This window comes from Mobula hypostoma, chromosome 17 (genome assembly GCF_963921235.1).
Source record: "Mobula hypostoma chromosome 17, sMobHyp1.1, whole genome shotgun sequence".
Classification (NCBI taxonomy): Eukaryota; Metazoa; Chordata; class Chondrichthyes; order Myliobatiformes; family Myliobatidae; genus Mobula; species Mobula hypostoma.
In genome coordinates, this window is record NC_086113.1 from 56,702,639 (window position 1) to 56,717,592 (window position 14,954).

Here is a 14,954-nt window from a genome sequence, read left to right on the forward strand (position 1 = left end):
AGAGTAGCGTTTGGCACGGACTAGAAGGGTAGAGGTGGCCTGTTTCTGTGCTGTAGTTGTTATATGGTTATATAAGTCACTTACAAGTCAATAGCATCATAACATTTTAAGTAACGTTTGGATATTAAACACACAGCATATTTTCCCAGTATGAACATATAAAATCATTGTAACACACCAATATCGCTGAATCAATGGGAGCCCTGGGCTTGTTTCCCTGCAACAAGACGGTGCCATCGAGGGGTGATGGGAGACAGCAATACTCGAAGGGGGGTCCTTATGTCCAGTCTATTCCGCAATTTGGTTTTTGTTGCATTCATCGCAGAGATATGTTGGAAATGGAAGCAACGTTTTCAGTGCTTTCCTGGCTGTCTCAGGATATTTAGCCTTGACTTTGACCCAGAATGCTGGCAGAGATATTATGTCAAACATACTTTTCAGTCCGCCGTCATTTGCAAGCTCGAGGAGTTGATCCTCTTCCCGCGCTGACATGGATGACGCGCGGGTAATGACCTCACATGCGTAATGGGTCAACAGTGGGCATGACAAGGAACGAGGAAAGGTGCAGCTGACTCCTATCGCCAAATCATATCGTTTCCTCACGGCCCAGTAGCACATGTTTTGCGGCCCGGTACCGGTCCGCGGGCCGGTGGTTGGGGACCACTGTGTTAAAGGACCTCAGTCTCCTCATGAAATAGAGACGGCTCTGACCCTTCTTATAGACAGCCTCAGTGTTCCTTGACCAGTCCAGTTTATTGTCAATTTGTATCCCCAGGTATCTGTAATCCTCCACCATGTCCACACTGACCCCCTGGATGGAAACAGGGGTCACCAGTACCTTAGCCCTCCTCAGGTCTACCACCAGCTCCTTAGTCTTTTTCACATTAAGCTGCAGATAATTCTCCTCACACCATGTGACAAAGTTTCCTACCGTAGCCCTGTACTCAGCCTCAGCTCCCTTGCTGATGCATCCAACTATGGCAGAGTCATCTGAAAACTTCTGAAGATGACAAGACTCTGTGCAGTAGTTGAAGTCTGAGGTGTAAATGGTGAAGAGAAAGGGAGACAAGAGAGTCCCCTGTGGAGACCCAGTGCTGCTGATCACTCTGTCAGACACACAATGTTGCAAGCACACGTACTGTGGTCTGCCAGTCAGGTAATCAAGAATCCATGATACCAGGGAAGCATCCAGGGATGCCAAATTCCTTTAGTCTCTTGAGGAAGTAGAGGCATGTGAACTTTCTTGGCCATGGTGTCTACAAGGCTGGGCCAATAGTTTCAATAGTTCCAAATAATATCAGAGAAATGTATGCAATATACATCCTGAAATTCTTGTTCCTCGCAGACATCCACGAAAACAGAATAGTACCTCAAAGTATGAGTGACAGGAAAAAGGTTAGAACCTTAAAGCCCCCCACTCCCCGTCCCTTGCATAAGCACCAGCAAACCAACGGCCCTCCCTCACCCCCACTTACTCTGCAAAGGAAGCACCAGCACCCTCCACCCACCAATAGCAAAGCCCTCAAGAAAGACCATGATCTGCAGTGAACAAAAACTAATTGTTCATCCGACAGTTCGACATACCACAGGTCTCTCTCTCTCTCTCTCTCCCTTATAAAGTGAAAAAGCAGTACCCCCTTCCCCCTTTCACAGTGAGAAGGGAGACATAACAAAACAACTCGCTGATTTCCACTGAAAAATTCTGTCAAGTCGCTTTTATTCCAAGTTCTCTGACTCGATAATCGGCACAGAATCAACTTGTCCACAGGGCCACAAAGCCTCAGAACCTCAAAAGTATGTTTGTCTTCTAGACCATGTGTGTGGGATTTTGAAAAGTAGCCATTCATGAGTCCCCACATGTGGGTCCCACCACCACAAAGAACTGACGTCCGAGTGTAACTCCAGGTTAAAGTCTCCAACAGAACCCCATCCACCCTGAAAAGGAAAAGAGAGACATTGAAGGTAGAAATTAAGCTGTTTCTGCAGATAAGCTCGAAAGACTCGCTGTTAAGCGCCATCGTAGCTTCTAACCTCCCCATCTTAGGGCCAGAATAGCCAATTGGTGACATTCACTCCTAGGAACATGAAGCTTTCAACCATCTCAAGCTCAGCGTCTTTGAGCTAGACGGGAATGTGTGCACAGCCCTCTTTCCTGAAGTCAATGATCACCTCTTTCGTTTGAGGCAACGGTCATTGTTATGATACCACATCACTAGGCTCCTTATCACCAAGTCGTTAGTTAAGATTTGACCCACAACGGTGGATGTCGTCTGATGGAGATACAGCAGAACCTGGCCACACAGTTATGAATGTATAGGGAATAGAGGTTGTACAGTGGTTGTGGTTGTACAGTGTTGTGGCTAAACTATGTTGCAGTTGCTTTCTTTTGTATTGTGTAGTGTTAGGTTACAGTCATTTCATGTTGTGATTGGGTTGTATTGTTTTGTGACTGCCTTATAATTGTGCTGTAGGTATGTTTGGATGTGTGGCATTGTGCTGTGATTGAATTGCGGTTATGATACATTGTATATACGTTGTGTTTGGGTGGGTTGTATTGTGCTGGGACTGAGCTATAATTATCTAGTACAAGGGGTGATAGATAAGTTCATGGCCTAAGGTAGAAGGAGTTAATTTTAGAAAACCTAGCACATTTATGTACCCTGGGGAAAAGTACACACTCAGGACAACAAAGACTTTATTGGGTTTTAATTCCTTTATCTATTTTAGATGTTTAAGTGCCAGAAGAGGGTTGCGAAACAAAACAAACAAATTTACAACCAGTTCTTGCCGTTACAACCTCAGTTTAACTTTCGATCCACACCCTCGTTTATGGACAGAATTGCTAATGCAGTATAAAAATACCAGAACTAATACAGTACTAATACAGTAGTGGCAATCCTGAAGGAACACAATACAAACAACATTAGAATCCCACCCACCCTGCATCTTATACACAACAGCGAAAAATGTAAGCGAATACATCTCATTTAAGACATACACATGTGCTGAACTTCCAAACAGAGACTAAACATTCACGTTACGGGGTTACATGCATAATCAGTCCTGATACAATAAAGTTAGACAAAAGGTACACTTTGGCACAACTTTTACAAGGTATTGCCTGGTAGTTAAATTACAGGAAGACTGACCTACTTGGATGGTGAGGAACTTTGCCCAAGCCACGCTACCCAGCGTCAATACCTTTACTCGTGAAAATCTAAAGTATCCACATGTAAAACATATCAAATCACCAATATTCTCGATCCGCTAACAAGCATAAATTAATTCACATGGATATTGTCAATTAATGCTCACCTTTCCTCACCATGCCCAACTCACTCTGGGAGGAATCCAATTCCAACGCCCTACCACGTCTTCAGCAGAAAACAAAATGGTCTCCCCACTATCCCGCGTGTGCGTAATGACATCACCGTCTCCCCTTAAAGGCACAGACAACTATTCTGCATTACCCGGATGGATGCCTAAGTATACTTTTAACGATATTGAATAAGATCCGACGGTCACCCGGTTACATTTATTTTTCAACATAGTCCCCTGCTACATTTACACAGTTAGTCCAGTGGTCGTGGAGCATACGGATCCCTTCTTTGTAGAAGTCAGCATCTTGGACCTCCAGAAAGTGGTCCACAGCAGGGGTGATTGATAAGTTTATGGCCTAAGGTAGAAGGAGATGAGTTATTAACTTCAAACTTTCTGCATAATCACTCAAAGAGTTGAACTGCACGTGCATGTAATGGGAGCTGTATAACTTATCTCCCTCCACCTTAGGCCATGAACTTATCAATCACCCCTCATATTATAGTGTTGTGTTTGGCTGAGTTACCCAGTTTCAGATTTAGAACTGTAGTCATTTTAAGGATTATAACTGATCCTGAAAATTACAAATCTTTACAAAAGTTAAGAACAAAACAATAGTTTTGTGGTAAAGACTGACACATACGTAAAGACTTTCTTTGCCATGTGAACCTGAAAGTATATGATTTTTGAGTCCACTCACAATTATATTTTAATGTGACTCCTGTTGTTGTATGTAATTTCAGCTGTGTGTGAGCTCAAATTTCCACAGGAGGCAAGAACGAAATTTTATCTGTTGTCCTGCCAAGAACATTAATTAACAATCGTAAAATAATTCCCACCTTTTGATCCAGTAATTTCAATCCTGAAGATTATAGTTGTCAGAAGATCAATATTTGATCTCTCTTTAAGTGTACACTAATTTGATATTTTTCACAGTGCGTGGAAGAAATTAAGCACAACCCTGTGATTCTCACATACCTATTTTGAGTTAGCGGAAATTCAGTGAACTTTTAGCAGAAGGTAAAAAGTTGATGTTTAACTCCGGAAAGTACATTACACAATGATTCAAAAGGTACTTTTCCATAGGTAAGAGTTCAGCAAGCTATTGCCAAATCAAGTCAAGTTTAATGTCTTGTATACAAGAACGGTAAGGTCCAGCTACAATGAAAAACATGCTAGCAGCAGCATCACAGGCATATTGGTACAGACAGCATGCAGAACATAAATTATACTTAAATTATGCAAGGCAGTGAAGAACAAGTTTTTAGTGCAAAGTAAATGCATACATAATCAGAAACAAGTCCGTGTTAACCATGCTGAGGTAGTTTGGTTCAAGAACTGATGGTCGTAGGAAAGTAATTTGTTCCAAACCTGGTGATGTGGGACTTCCAGGCTTCTGTGCCTCCTGTCCAACAGCAACAGTGAGAAAAGGACATGGCCCAAATGGTGAGGATCCTTGGCGATAAATAGTGGGGGGAGCTGTGTCCTCAGGCTCACCCACACCTCTCCGCAATCTCGTATGTTCCTGTGGTTTGGAACATGTGTCTATTTCAATTCCATCACAACATCATCATGCACAGTGACAGTCATCTGTTAACACACAAAACACCAAGGTGTGGCAGTGGTTTTTCTTTGAGCTTTGCATTGCTTAGAACGTTTTGATCCCAATTCCATTAAGGCTGACGTGAAAATATTCACAAGTAAAATCAAGACTTTAAGCTTCCTTTGAAGGAAAATATCAGGATTCAGTGGAAGAATGATAACAGCTGTTTTAGATTAGATTAAACTTTAAAGTACAATAAATGGTGCTGAGAAGCTTAGAGTTCTGAAGTACCATGGTGTTGTAGTATGCAGCTCCTTCGACAGAGTAGAGTCAATGGCAGATACTTGTAGGGATGAAGGGCACAAAGAAAATTTAGAAGGTATTTACACATGCCTGGTAAGAACATTGATAGTAAGAAAGCTACATTGTTGATCCAGTGCATCATATAATAAAATAAAGGGAAAGGAAGAAAATTGCCTTTTAAACTCATGAGAGAGCATAGGCCATCAACTTTTTGCTGCTGATGTTTCTGTAGCAGGCAATTTCTTTTTTACGAGGTCGAGTTGCTAGCTCGATGCTCAATCCAGCACGGATGGAAAGTGTGCCTGGGGAGCCAGCTGGGTTCAAACTTGGGAGCCTTCGCTCCAAAGTCCGGCATTGATGCCACTACGCCACCAGCTGGACAATAAAATAAAGAGCTAGGGCTTTTTGCTTTGGAGTGAAGGAGGATGAGAGGTGACTCAAAAGAGGTGACAAGATGATAAGAGACATGGATCAAGTGGACAACCAGAGACCTTTTCTCCCCAGGGTGAAAATACCCAATGCAAGGGTATTAAGTCATCGATCCAGAAAGCATTGCAATTTCTTAAATTGATCACAATCTACACAGGGCTTATTGATGTGAACAATGCCATCTTGTATTTATATTTATATAGCGCCTTCAATTCAACTTCCAAATAAAATGCAACTTACAAATAAAATGCTGAACCAGATAATGAGATATCAGGGAAGATGACAAAAAGCTTGGTCAAAAAGACAGATTTTAAGGAGTGCCTTAATAAAGGGAGGCAGTAAAAGGAAAGTTGGAGGGAATCCCAGAGCTTTCAGGCTTGGCAGTTTGGCAGGAATGAACAAATGCCAAGACTGGCAGAACAGGGACTTCTCAGAGGATGGCTACTCTAGTTATCATCTACTATCATATTGTGTCTTATCATCCTCAGCTCACCTAATTTAGTATTCCAGACTACTTATTTGTACCAGTTATATTGCAAATAACTCTGCCTCTTTATTTCCAGGACGAAAATCCCAAGTGTTTCCACATATTGCTGATGACTCTGGAGATCAGCTTTGCAGCTTTGACTATGCCCAGTACTTGCTTCAACTATAGGTGACAATCCAAACGGGATACGGTAACTAAAGAATAGTCAAGTAAAACAAGACTACTAGGTCCAGTCAACAACACTTTTAGTAGTCAGAGCATATTCATGATGTCTAATTCATTTGCCTTCCTGTCTGCAGCATTTTACTAAACCCAAGTCAATTGTCTAGCGAAGATCAACAGTTCATCAAAAGAGGAGTTAAGATCCTTATTGTACCAAGAAAATTTAATAATAAACATAAGAAAGTCTGCAGATGGTGGAAATCCAAAGTAACAGTGCCAAAATGCCTCAAGAGCTCAGCAGGTCAGGCAACATCCATAGAGAAGAATGGATAGTCGATGTTTCAGGCTGAGACCCTTCTTCAGGACTATCTATTCCATAGATACTGCCTGACCTGCTGAGTTCCTCCGGCAATTTGTGTGTGTTGCTAAGAAAATTTTATATTTAAGTAAAGCACAACTTTTTTGATGAACTTGTTGGACATTTAAAGTTGCACAAAGAAATTTTCCAATAGAATGTGATTTTTATTTATCTTAGATTGTTGTTGGGTAACAATAAAGAAAAATAAAAGAATAAGAAAAGAATGAATGAATAAAAGAATGAAAGAGTAAATGGAGGAAAAAAAGGAAGAACATATCATGCAACAAAAGAACATATGAAGGATTTGAAGACCGCTACTATCTCACTGTTAACAGACTCTTAAACAGAACTCATGCACGGCAAGATTATCTCTTGACCTATCAAGTTTCCTTGTTGTGGCCCTTACCCTGGATTTGTTGATCTACACTGTACATTCTCTGTAACTGCAATATTATATTCCACATCTTTGTTTTATAGGCAGCGGGCCAGATTGGAAAGGTCAGGGTGTCAGGGCTCCGAGGTGAAGGACAGGCCAGTTCAGCTCACCACCCCGTGACATTTACTCAGCTCTGCACTGAACTATGTGTCTCAGACTCCTTGTGAACTTCTCAGAATGCTATTTGCTTGTGATTTTTGTTTGCAATATTTGTTTTTTTTCCTCTCTGCACATTGGGTGTTGGACAGTCTTGTTTAATGGGTTCTTTGTTTCGTGGCTGCCTGTTAGCAGACAAAATCTCGAGGTTGTATAATGCATATGTAGTTTGATAATAACTGTACTTTGAACTTATGCATGGAATGATCTCCCCAGATGGCCCTTAAAAGAAAAGTTTACAACCGTACCTTGTTACATGTGACAATAATAAATGATTACAGTGTCAGGAGGATCAAAACTGTGAAGGGGAATGAGGGTGGAAAGGATTCCGTACTGACATAATTCTTTATCTCATCACTTGGAACATCTTTGAGCATTCCACTCACATTGAATTCACATCAAAGCAATAAAAATACATTACTGCTCTGGTAGACATGACCTGGTGCTACAACAGAGAGCAAATATGTAACAGATGGCAACAAACTTAGTAAGAAAATTGGGAAGGCAACAAAGGACAGCACCTGGCTCAGTGGAAATAGGCTCAAGGCAATGAAGTAATAACACTGGACCAGAGCTCGGATGCCGGTGAATGCTTAACATAGTGCTTTTAATTCAGCATGTGTGTATCTGTTCTTTTCACTGGGATCACAAACTTGTAATCCAATCTATTTCCCATAAATAAAAGATACTGAAGTTGAGCCTGGAACAGCAAAGCAATTTTCAGCCTCCCAGTAATTTATGGACCAAATTACAGAGCAAACAGGAAGCAGCACAGGAGCCAGATGACAGCTTCTCTCTGTTTGAATAGCAAGGGAGAGGAGGTGATCTTCCGCTGCATTCAGAGACAGGTCACTAGCGGCTGTACAGATTCCCCACCAGGATTCTCAGGCAGGGCTCCTGCTTCAGCTGAGCCTACACGACCTGAACATGTATTGGCCACATGCCTCAGACAGATCACTCAGGGCAGCAGCTATGTCAAGTTGCACTGAATTATAAATAGAGCAAGTATGCTGTCTGATGCGATGAGAAAGAACTACATGCTATGTGAGACGCCACTCTGAAATGTAGAAGCAAACATCGCAATATTTTCACATTGTAAATAAAAATCTGCCTCACTTTATTTTTTTAAAAAAGGAATCCTCAGATTATACACAGGAATATAGAATTTTAGTTTCAATGAGATCACCTTTCTTCAAACATTACATCCATTATATTTCTGTGTCTATATAACTCAATATTTCCAATCAAATGGATAAGAGGTGACTTGATAAAGATGCAGAAGATGATAAGGTTGAGTGGACAGGCCATGTCTTTTTCTCAGGGCAGAGATAGCTGATTTTAAGGTGAACGGAGGAAAGTATAGGGGGGATGTCAGAGGTAGGTGTTAGGCCACCCTGAGAGGTGGGTGTGTGGCGGTAGAGCCAAATATATCAGAGACATTTAAGAGACTCTTAGATAGGCACGTGGATGAAAGAAAAATAGATGGCCATGTGGGACGGAGGCTTTAGATTGATCTTGGAGTAGGTTAAGGGTTCAGCTCATCGTGGGCTAAAGGGCCTGTAGCGTGCTGTACTGTTCTATGTTCTATGTTCTAAATGCTGAGAGTATCTTTTAGATCTCCATGCTGGAGGTAGAGATTGACAAGAAAGACTGAAATACATTAGCATCTTATATCTCACTGCTTAATGCAATCTAGACACAATATGCTATTGCAGCCTGCAGGTGTAAAGAGCATATGGATAATCACTGCCTAATCCTGCAAATTACAAATTATGCATGCGAACATAATGATGCAGAATATCTAAATAGTACAAAAATTATATGACACAAGTGCTAACAATGAAAATCACTTTAAAGCAAAAGAAAACATGTTTGGATGATTAATTAAAATAAACAAGGATAGAGTTTTCAGATCTGCATAGGTCTGAAGAATTTCAGTGCAGTAATTTAATAAAAAAACATTTATCAAAATAGTGGAAAAGCCTATTTTCTACTTAACATTGTGGTTGAGCATATTACAAAGTTATGAATCAGGATTCAGAAAGTCTAATCCAAATTGCAATCAGTACAGGGAATAGGTTTTCATGCTCCTGTTCAGCGAATACTAAGCTAACATTTGAAATCTCAGGTATCCATTGGGACTGTTACTGTACAATAAACAGGCTGACCGATTTATTTTCTGGTTGTTCATCTTTTTCAGAGCTGGTGCTGGATGAATCAGAGTGAGAGATGAGTGTTAATTTTTTCTTCAATATTTATAGATACCGCTTGCTTCCATGTGAGGACATGAGTCTTGTGCTATATCATACCAAAAAATTACCATACTTCTACCAATTGAGAGCATCAAATACCAAGCTGCACATGATTAAAATCAGTTAAAGTCTGTTAACAGATTCCTGGCTATGTTTAATATGGCTTTTAACAACATGTAATATAAGGTTAACTGTTCTTAATCTTCAGTACTTACCTCATTCAAGTACATTAACAGCACTGTATCAGCCAATTAATTAATGGTTGGGCAGGATTTGCAGCAAGAGTTACTGAAAACAACCTAATCTACAACAAATAATATCAGGCTATTCTTCAAATTGAAATGCAAAGATACCTGACTCCAGAAATCTCTATTTAATATGGGCCTTCGCAGACGACAGCAAATATAAAGTTTGATTAAAACTATACTAACATCTCCAATAAATCTAGAGTGATTTTCCAGTAAATTGCACTGTGGAGGATATTTTTATATGTAAAATCAATCCCAGCTATTTATTGCAATGTAATCTGCAGGTTTAATTAATGTTGGAGTTGCCCGCTCATTTTCATTCAGTCTGTGAACAGATTTGATTGAGAAGCAGGCTTCTGACAAGCACTGTGATGAAGTATTTATTGTGGGGGAATAGGAACATGTATGTAGTGCCCTTCAGGAAGACATGCATTTAACTCCTGATTGACCAAAGATTGATCAAAAACTGATCGAAGATTGACTCAGCATGTATGAAAAGCATGCAACCTTTTTTAAAACAACTTTTAAAAGATAAGTTATAATTTGAGGGAGCTACAGGAAAGACAAGGGCACAAATTGAATTTTCTGATTTCTCCACAATGTGCATAGAGTAGGAAAACTTCTCTAAGATCTGATCAGCTCAGAGCTCTGCCTTGCCACACCTCTTCATAGAAAGTCAATGATACAGGACTAACTGGACTAATTGGGTCAGGATATGATAGATATTTACTTTAATCTCATGTTTGCTAAGCGCTTGCCTTCTAAATAAGCAGCTGGCATTTGAAAGGTCACAAACAATTGTAAGTAAGCTTTCAACTATATTGCTTTATTTAACTTCTGGTCGTAAATGCAAGTCAGTCTTCAGTTCTTAAAATATAAATGGAAAGCAAATTGAAGTTAAAAATGCATTCTTTATCGAACAGTTTTGCCACAGGCTCTGAATTTTGAAGATGCTCTCTCTGCAAAGAGTTACTGCACCTGCTTTGTTATTGCTCAAATGTAGGGTACAAGACAATGGGTTGTTTCAAACTGACAAGCTGACTCTTAAGTTGCTTAGTTCAAGATAGCTTGCAGAACAGTTGGATAAAGTCATTTAGTATATCAATAACTAATGTGTTTATAGCCGAGAGGTTTATGTACTCAAAAGTTAGCTTTACATCATTAATGGTAGCTAGCTAAGATCTATGCCTTGAAAAATGCTTTGACCATTTGTGTTAAAAAGATATCTGAGGAAATATCACATGCTTGCCAAGTCACCCAGGTGGGAGGAAAGGAGTATTAATATAGAGAACTAGAGAACAGTTCAGGCTTATTAGGAATGAGCTAAGGAACATAAAAAAACACTGAAGAACTAGAATCTATTTCTCAGCTTCAGTTTCTGTGATGGACAACTTGTTTGACTGCATCTTTGATATGTCTTTTTAGTTTACAAGATTTGTACCTGTGTTTTCGAAATCCTTAATCATTTGTGTTTAAGAAATGGCTTGTGTTTTGTGCTTTGGAAATGGTTTGTGTTTTAGAAATGGTTTATAATTGGGAAATGTTTAACATAAGAAATTCTCTGTGAGTTGTAAATGTGTTTTAAGAGTGTTGTGTGGATTTAAACATGTATCATTGTAAATAAACAAACTGTGTTTTAAATTATTTTTTTAGCTGGAAGATCCTTCTCCTTGGTAGGGAGAGGGGACCTACTGCTCGAATACTGGATGTCGGCAGCTAAACTTGTGGAGAATAAACAGGGAAGTAAACTAGTCTTTGAAGATTGGGTAGTTACAGAATAATCTCCTTTTAGTGATAGTACTTGTGGCTATTTATATCCGATAGGACTCAAGGTCTTCATTTGAGCTTAGAACTTTGTGGTTAGCAAATCAATACTGTCACAAGCATATGTGGGCTTTATGGAAGTTTGGGTGTTTGCAGACAATTCAGCTCCAATTGAGAAGCCAACATCAGAGTGCAGTTAACGGCATTGTCTCCTCAGAATACCAGCTTATATACTCCTCTGGAGTCTGAACAGATATTGATTAGACATTGTGTTCAGGTTGGCTGGTTCAAAACACTGTAAACAATTTAGCAGAGGAAGATTCTGATTGGCTAGCTTCGAGGGAGGTCAGTCAGAAGTGTCCAGATCCCAAGATTACTGGCGATTCATTGATTGTTGATGTTGTTTCTCTTTTCTCTGTAAGGGTTCATATACTGGATCTATGTCAATGTGTGTGCTAATGGGTCCTTCTGTAGAGAACCACGCTTTGAGAAATTTTCGTTCTTTTCTTGTTCTTACTGTAGTTAAGTCCCTGGCTGTTCTCCAGTTGAAATAGTGTCCTTCTTTGTCATCATGAGCTGATACTAGAGAGAGTGGGTCATGCCTTCTGCTCGCTAGCTGATGCTCATGCAGCCTGGTCGATAGTTTTCTTCCTGTTTGACCAATGTAGTACCTGTTGCAGTCACTACACTGGATTTTGAACCCACCAACCAGACATCTAATCAATATGCATTCAGACCTCAGAAGAACATATAAGCTGACATTCTCAGGAGACAACACCTTCAGCTGCCCACTGATGAAGGCTTCACGACTGAAGCTGAAACTGAACTGAAGTGACGATCGGAGGAGGTCGATAGTGAACGATCAGCCTATGTGTGAGCTTCAACTTTGCACACAGACTGTTTAATAAGATTGGGCTTTTTTTTCTTTTATTTCGTTTCTCTACTAACCATAAAATAAAGTAAGAGTTATCATACTAATAAAGTAAGAGTTATAAAACTTAATCATTTAATTGCATATTGTGTACTGTTTGTTATTTCGGGGTACTGATTTGTAACAGGAGACACATCGTGCAGTATCCACCCAAACGAGTTTTCTAAGTTTGGCCCGGCCGGGGGTTATCACAGTAAGCTGCTATGCTTTGCGAGAGTTACATAAGGAATAAACTGGTCAACGGAAGGACAATGACAAAGAAAAAGGTTTGAGTCAATCAATTGTATTTTGTATTATAAAACAAGGAATTTTGTGGCAAACCGAGTTAGCTTGCAAGGAAGTCACTGCAGATGTTGGAATCTAGAATGAAAGAAGTCTACTTTAAAGTAAATTTATTATCAAAGTACATATATGTCACCATGTACTACCCTGAGATTCATTTTCTTGCAGGTATTCATAGTAAATAAAAAGTAACACAATGAAAAGCAACACACATTGAGTCATTTAAGGTCTGTGGAGGCAAACGGAGTTGCCTGACAGTTCAGGTTAAGACCCTGCATCAAAACTGAGAGGAAACGGGAAAGAATGCCAGGTTTTTGCTGTACAAAGGAGATAGGGGAGGAATAAAGGCCAGTAGGTGATAGGGTGGACCAGATGGGGAAGGGATAATGGAACCTAGTGAGGGGATGAGATAGGTAAGTGTGTGGGGATGGAGAACATTAGGAATGTGGATTACTTAAAATTGGAAAATTCACTGTCCGTACTATTGGGTGTGATCTACCCAAGTGGAATATGAGATATTAGACCATAAGACATAGAGCAGAATTAGGCCATTGAGTCTGCTCTGCCATTCTATCATCGCTGATTTATCATCCCCCTCAACACCAATTCTCATGCCACCTCCTCGCAATCATTGACACTTATTAATCAAGAAGCTATCAACCTCTGCTCTAAGTATACCATTAGCTTGACCTCAGCCATCTATGGCAATGATTTCCTCAGAGATTCACCACACTCTGGCTTCAGAAATTCCTCATCTCTGTTCTAGAGGGACATCTTTGTATTCTGACTCTGTGCCTTTTGGACCTACACACCTCCGGTATAGGAAGCATTCTCTCCATGTCCACTTTATCTATGCCTTTCAATATTGTATAGGTTTCAATAAGATAACTCCGCCCCCACCCCATTCTTTTAATTTCCAACAAATACAAGCTTAAAGCCATCAAATGCTTCTCATACATTAACCCTTTCATTCCTGGGACCATTCTCGTCAACATCCTCTGGACCCTCTCCAATGCCAGTATAGCCTTTCTTAGATAAGAGGTCTAAACTGTTTACCATATTCGAAGCGTGGTCTGACCAATGCCTTTTGAAGCTTTAGCAGTACATCCTGTTTTTTACACTCAGTGGCCACTTTATTAGGTACACCTGTACATCTTGTAAGGGACAGAGGGTCCAGTGAGATGGAGGAACTGAGTGAAATACATGTTAGTAGGGAAGTGGTGTTAGGTAAATTGAAGGGATTGAAGGCAGATAAATCCCCAGGAAATTGGAAAGCGGTGAAATGATCGGACAAAGTCAGCATGGATTTGTGAAAGGAAAATCATGTCTGACGAATCTCATAGAATTTTTTGAGGATGTAACTAGTAGAGTGGATAGGGGAGAACCAGTGGATGTGGTATATTTGGATTTTCAAAAGGCTTTTGACAAGGTCCCACACAGGAGATTAGTGTGCAAACTTAAAGCACACGGTATTGGGGGTAAGGTATTGGTGTGGGTGGAGAATTGGTTAGCAGACAGGAAGCAAAGAGTGGGAATAAACGGGACCTTTTCAGAATGGCAGGCAGTGACTAGTGGGGTACCGCAAGGCTCAGTGCTGGGACCCCAGTTGTTTACAATATATATTAATGACTTGGATGAAGGAATTAAATGCAGCATCTCCAAGTTTGCGGATGACACAAAGCTGGGTGGCAGTGTTAGCAGTGAGGAGGATGCTAAGAGGATGCAGGGTGACTTGGATAGGTTGGGTGAGTGGGCAAACTCATGGCAGATGCAATTTAATGTGGATAAATGTGAAGTTATCCACTTTGGTGGCAAAAATAGGAAAACAGATTATTATCTGAATGGTGGCCGATTAGGAAAAGGGGAGGTGCAACGAGACCTGGGTGTCATTATACACCAGTCATTGAAAGTGGGCATGCAGGTACAGCAGGCGGTGAAAAAGGCGAATGGTATGCTGGCATTTATAGCAAGAGGATTCGAGTACAGGAGCAGGGAGGTACTACTGCAGTTGTACAAGGCCTTGGTGAGACCACACCTGGAGTATTGTGTGCAGTTTTGGTCCCCTAACCTGAGGAAGGACATCTTTGCCATAGAGGGAGTACAAAGAAGGTTCACCAGATTGATTCCTGGGATGGCAGGACTTTCATATGAAGAAAGACTGGATGAACTGGGCTTGTACTCGGAATTTAGAAGATTGAGGGGGGATCTGATTGAAACGTATAAGATCCTAAAGGGATTGGACAGGCTAGATGCAGGAAGATTGTTCCCGATGTTGGGGAAGTCCA

At 40.5% G+C, this 14,954-nt stretch overlaps 1 protein-coding gene across 1 annotated transcript in view; it reads right to left on the minus strand.

The window, feature by feature from the left end:
• Positions 1-1,733: 1,733 nt before the first annotated feature.
• The window catches only part of LOC134358048 (ataxin-1-like), a 478,119-nt gene continuing 464,898 nt past the window's right edge, over positions 1,734-14,954 (minus strand). The window contains exon 8 of the mRNA XM_063069941.1: positions 1,734-1,935. Within this exon, the coding sequence (XP_062926011.1) occupies positions 1,789-1,935 (147 nt within the window). The 3' untranslated portion in view covers positions 1,734-1,788. The remainder of the gene's footprint in view (positions 1,936-14,954) is intronic.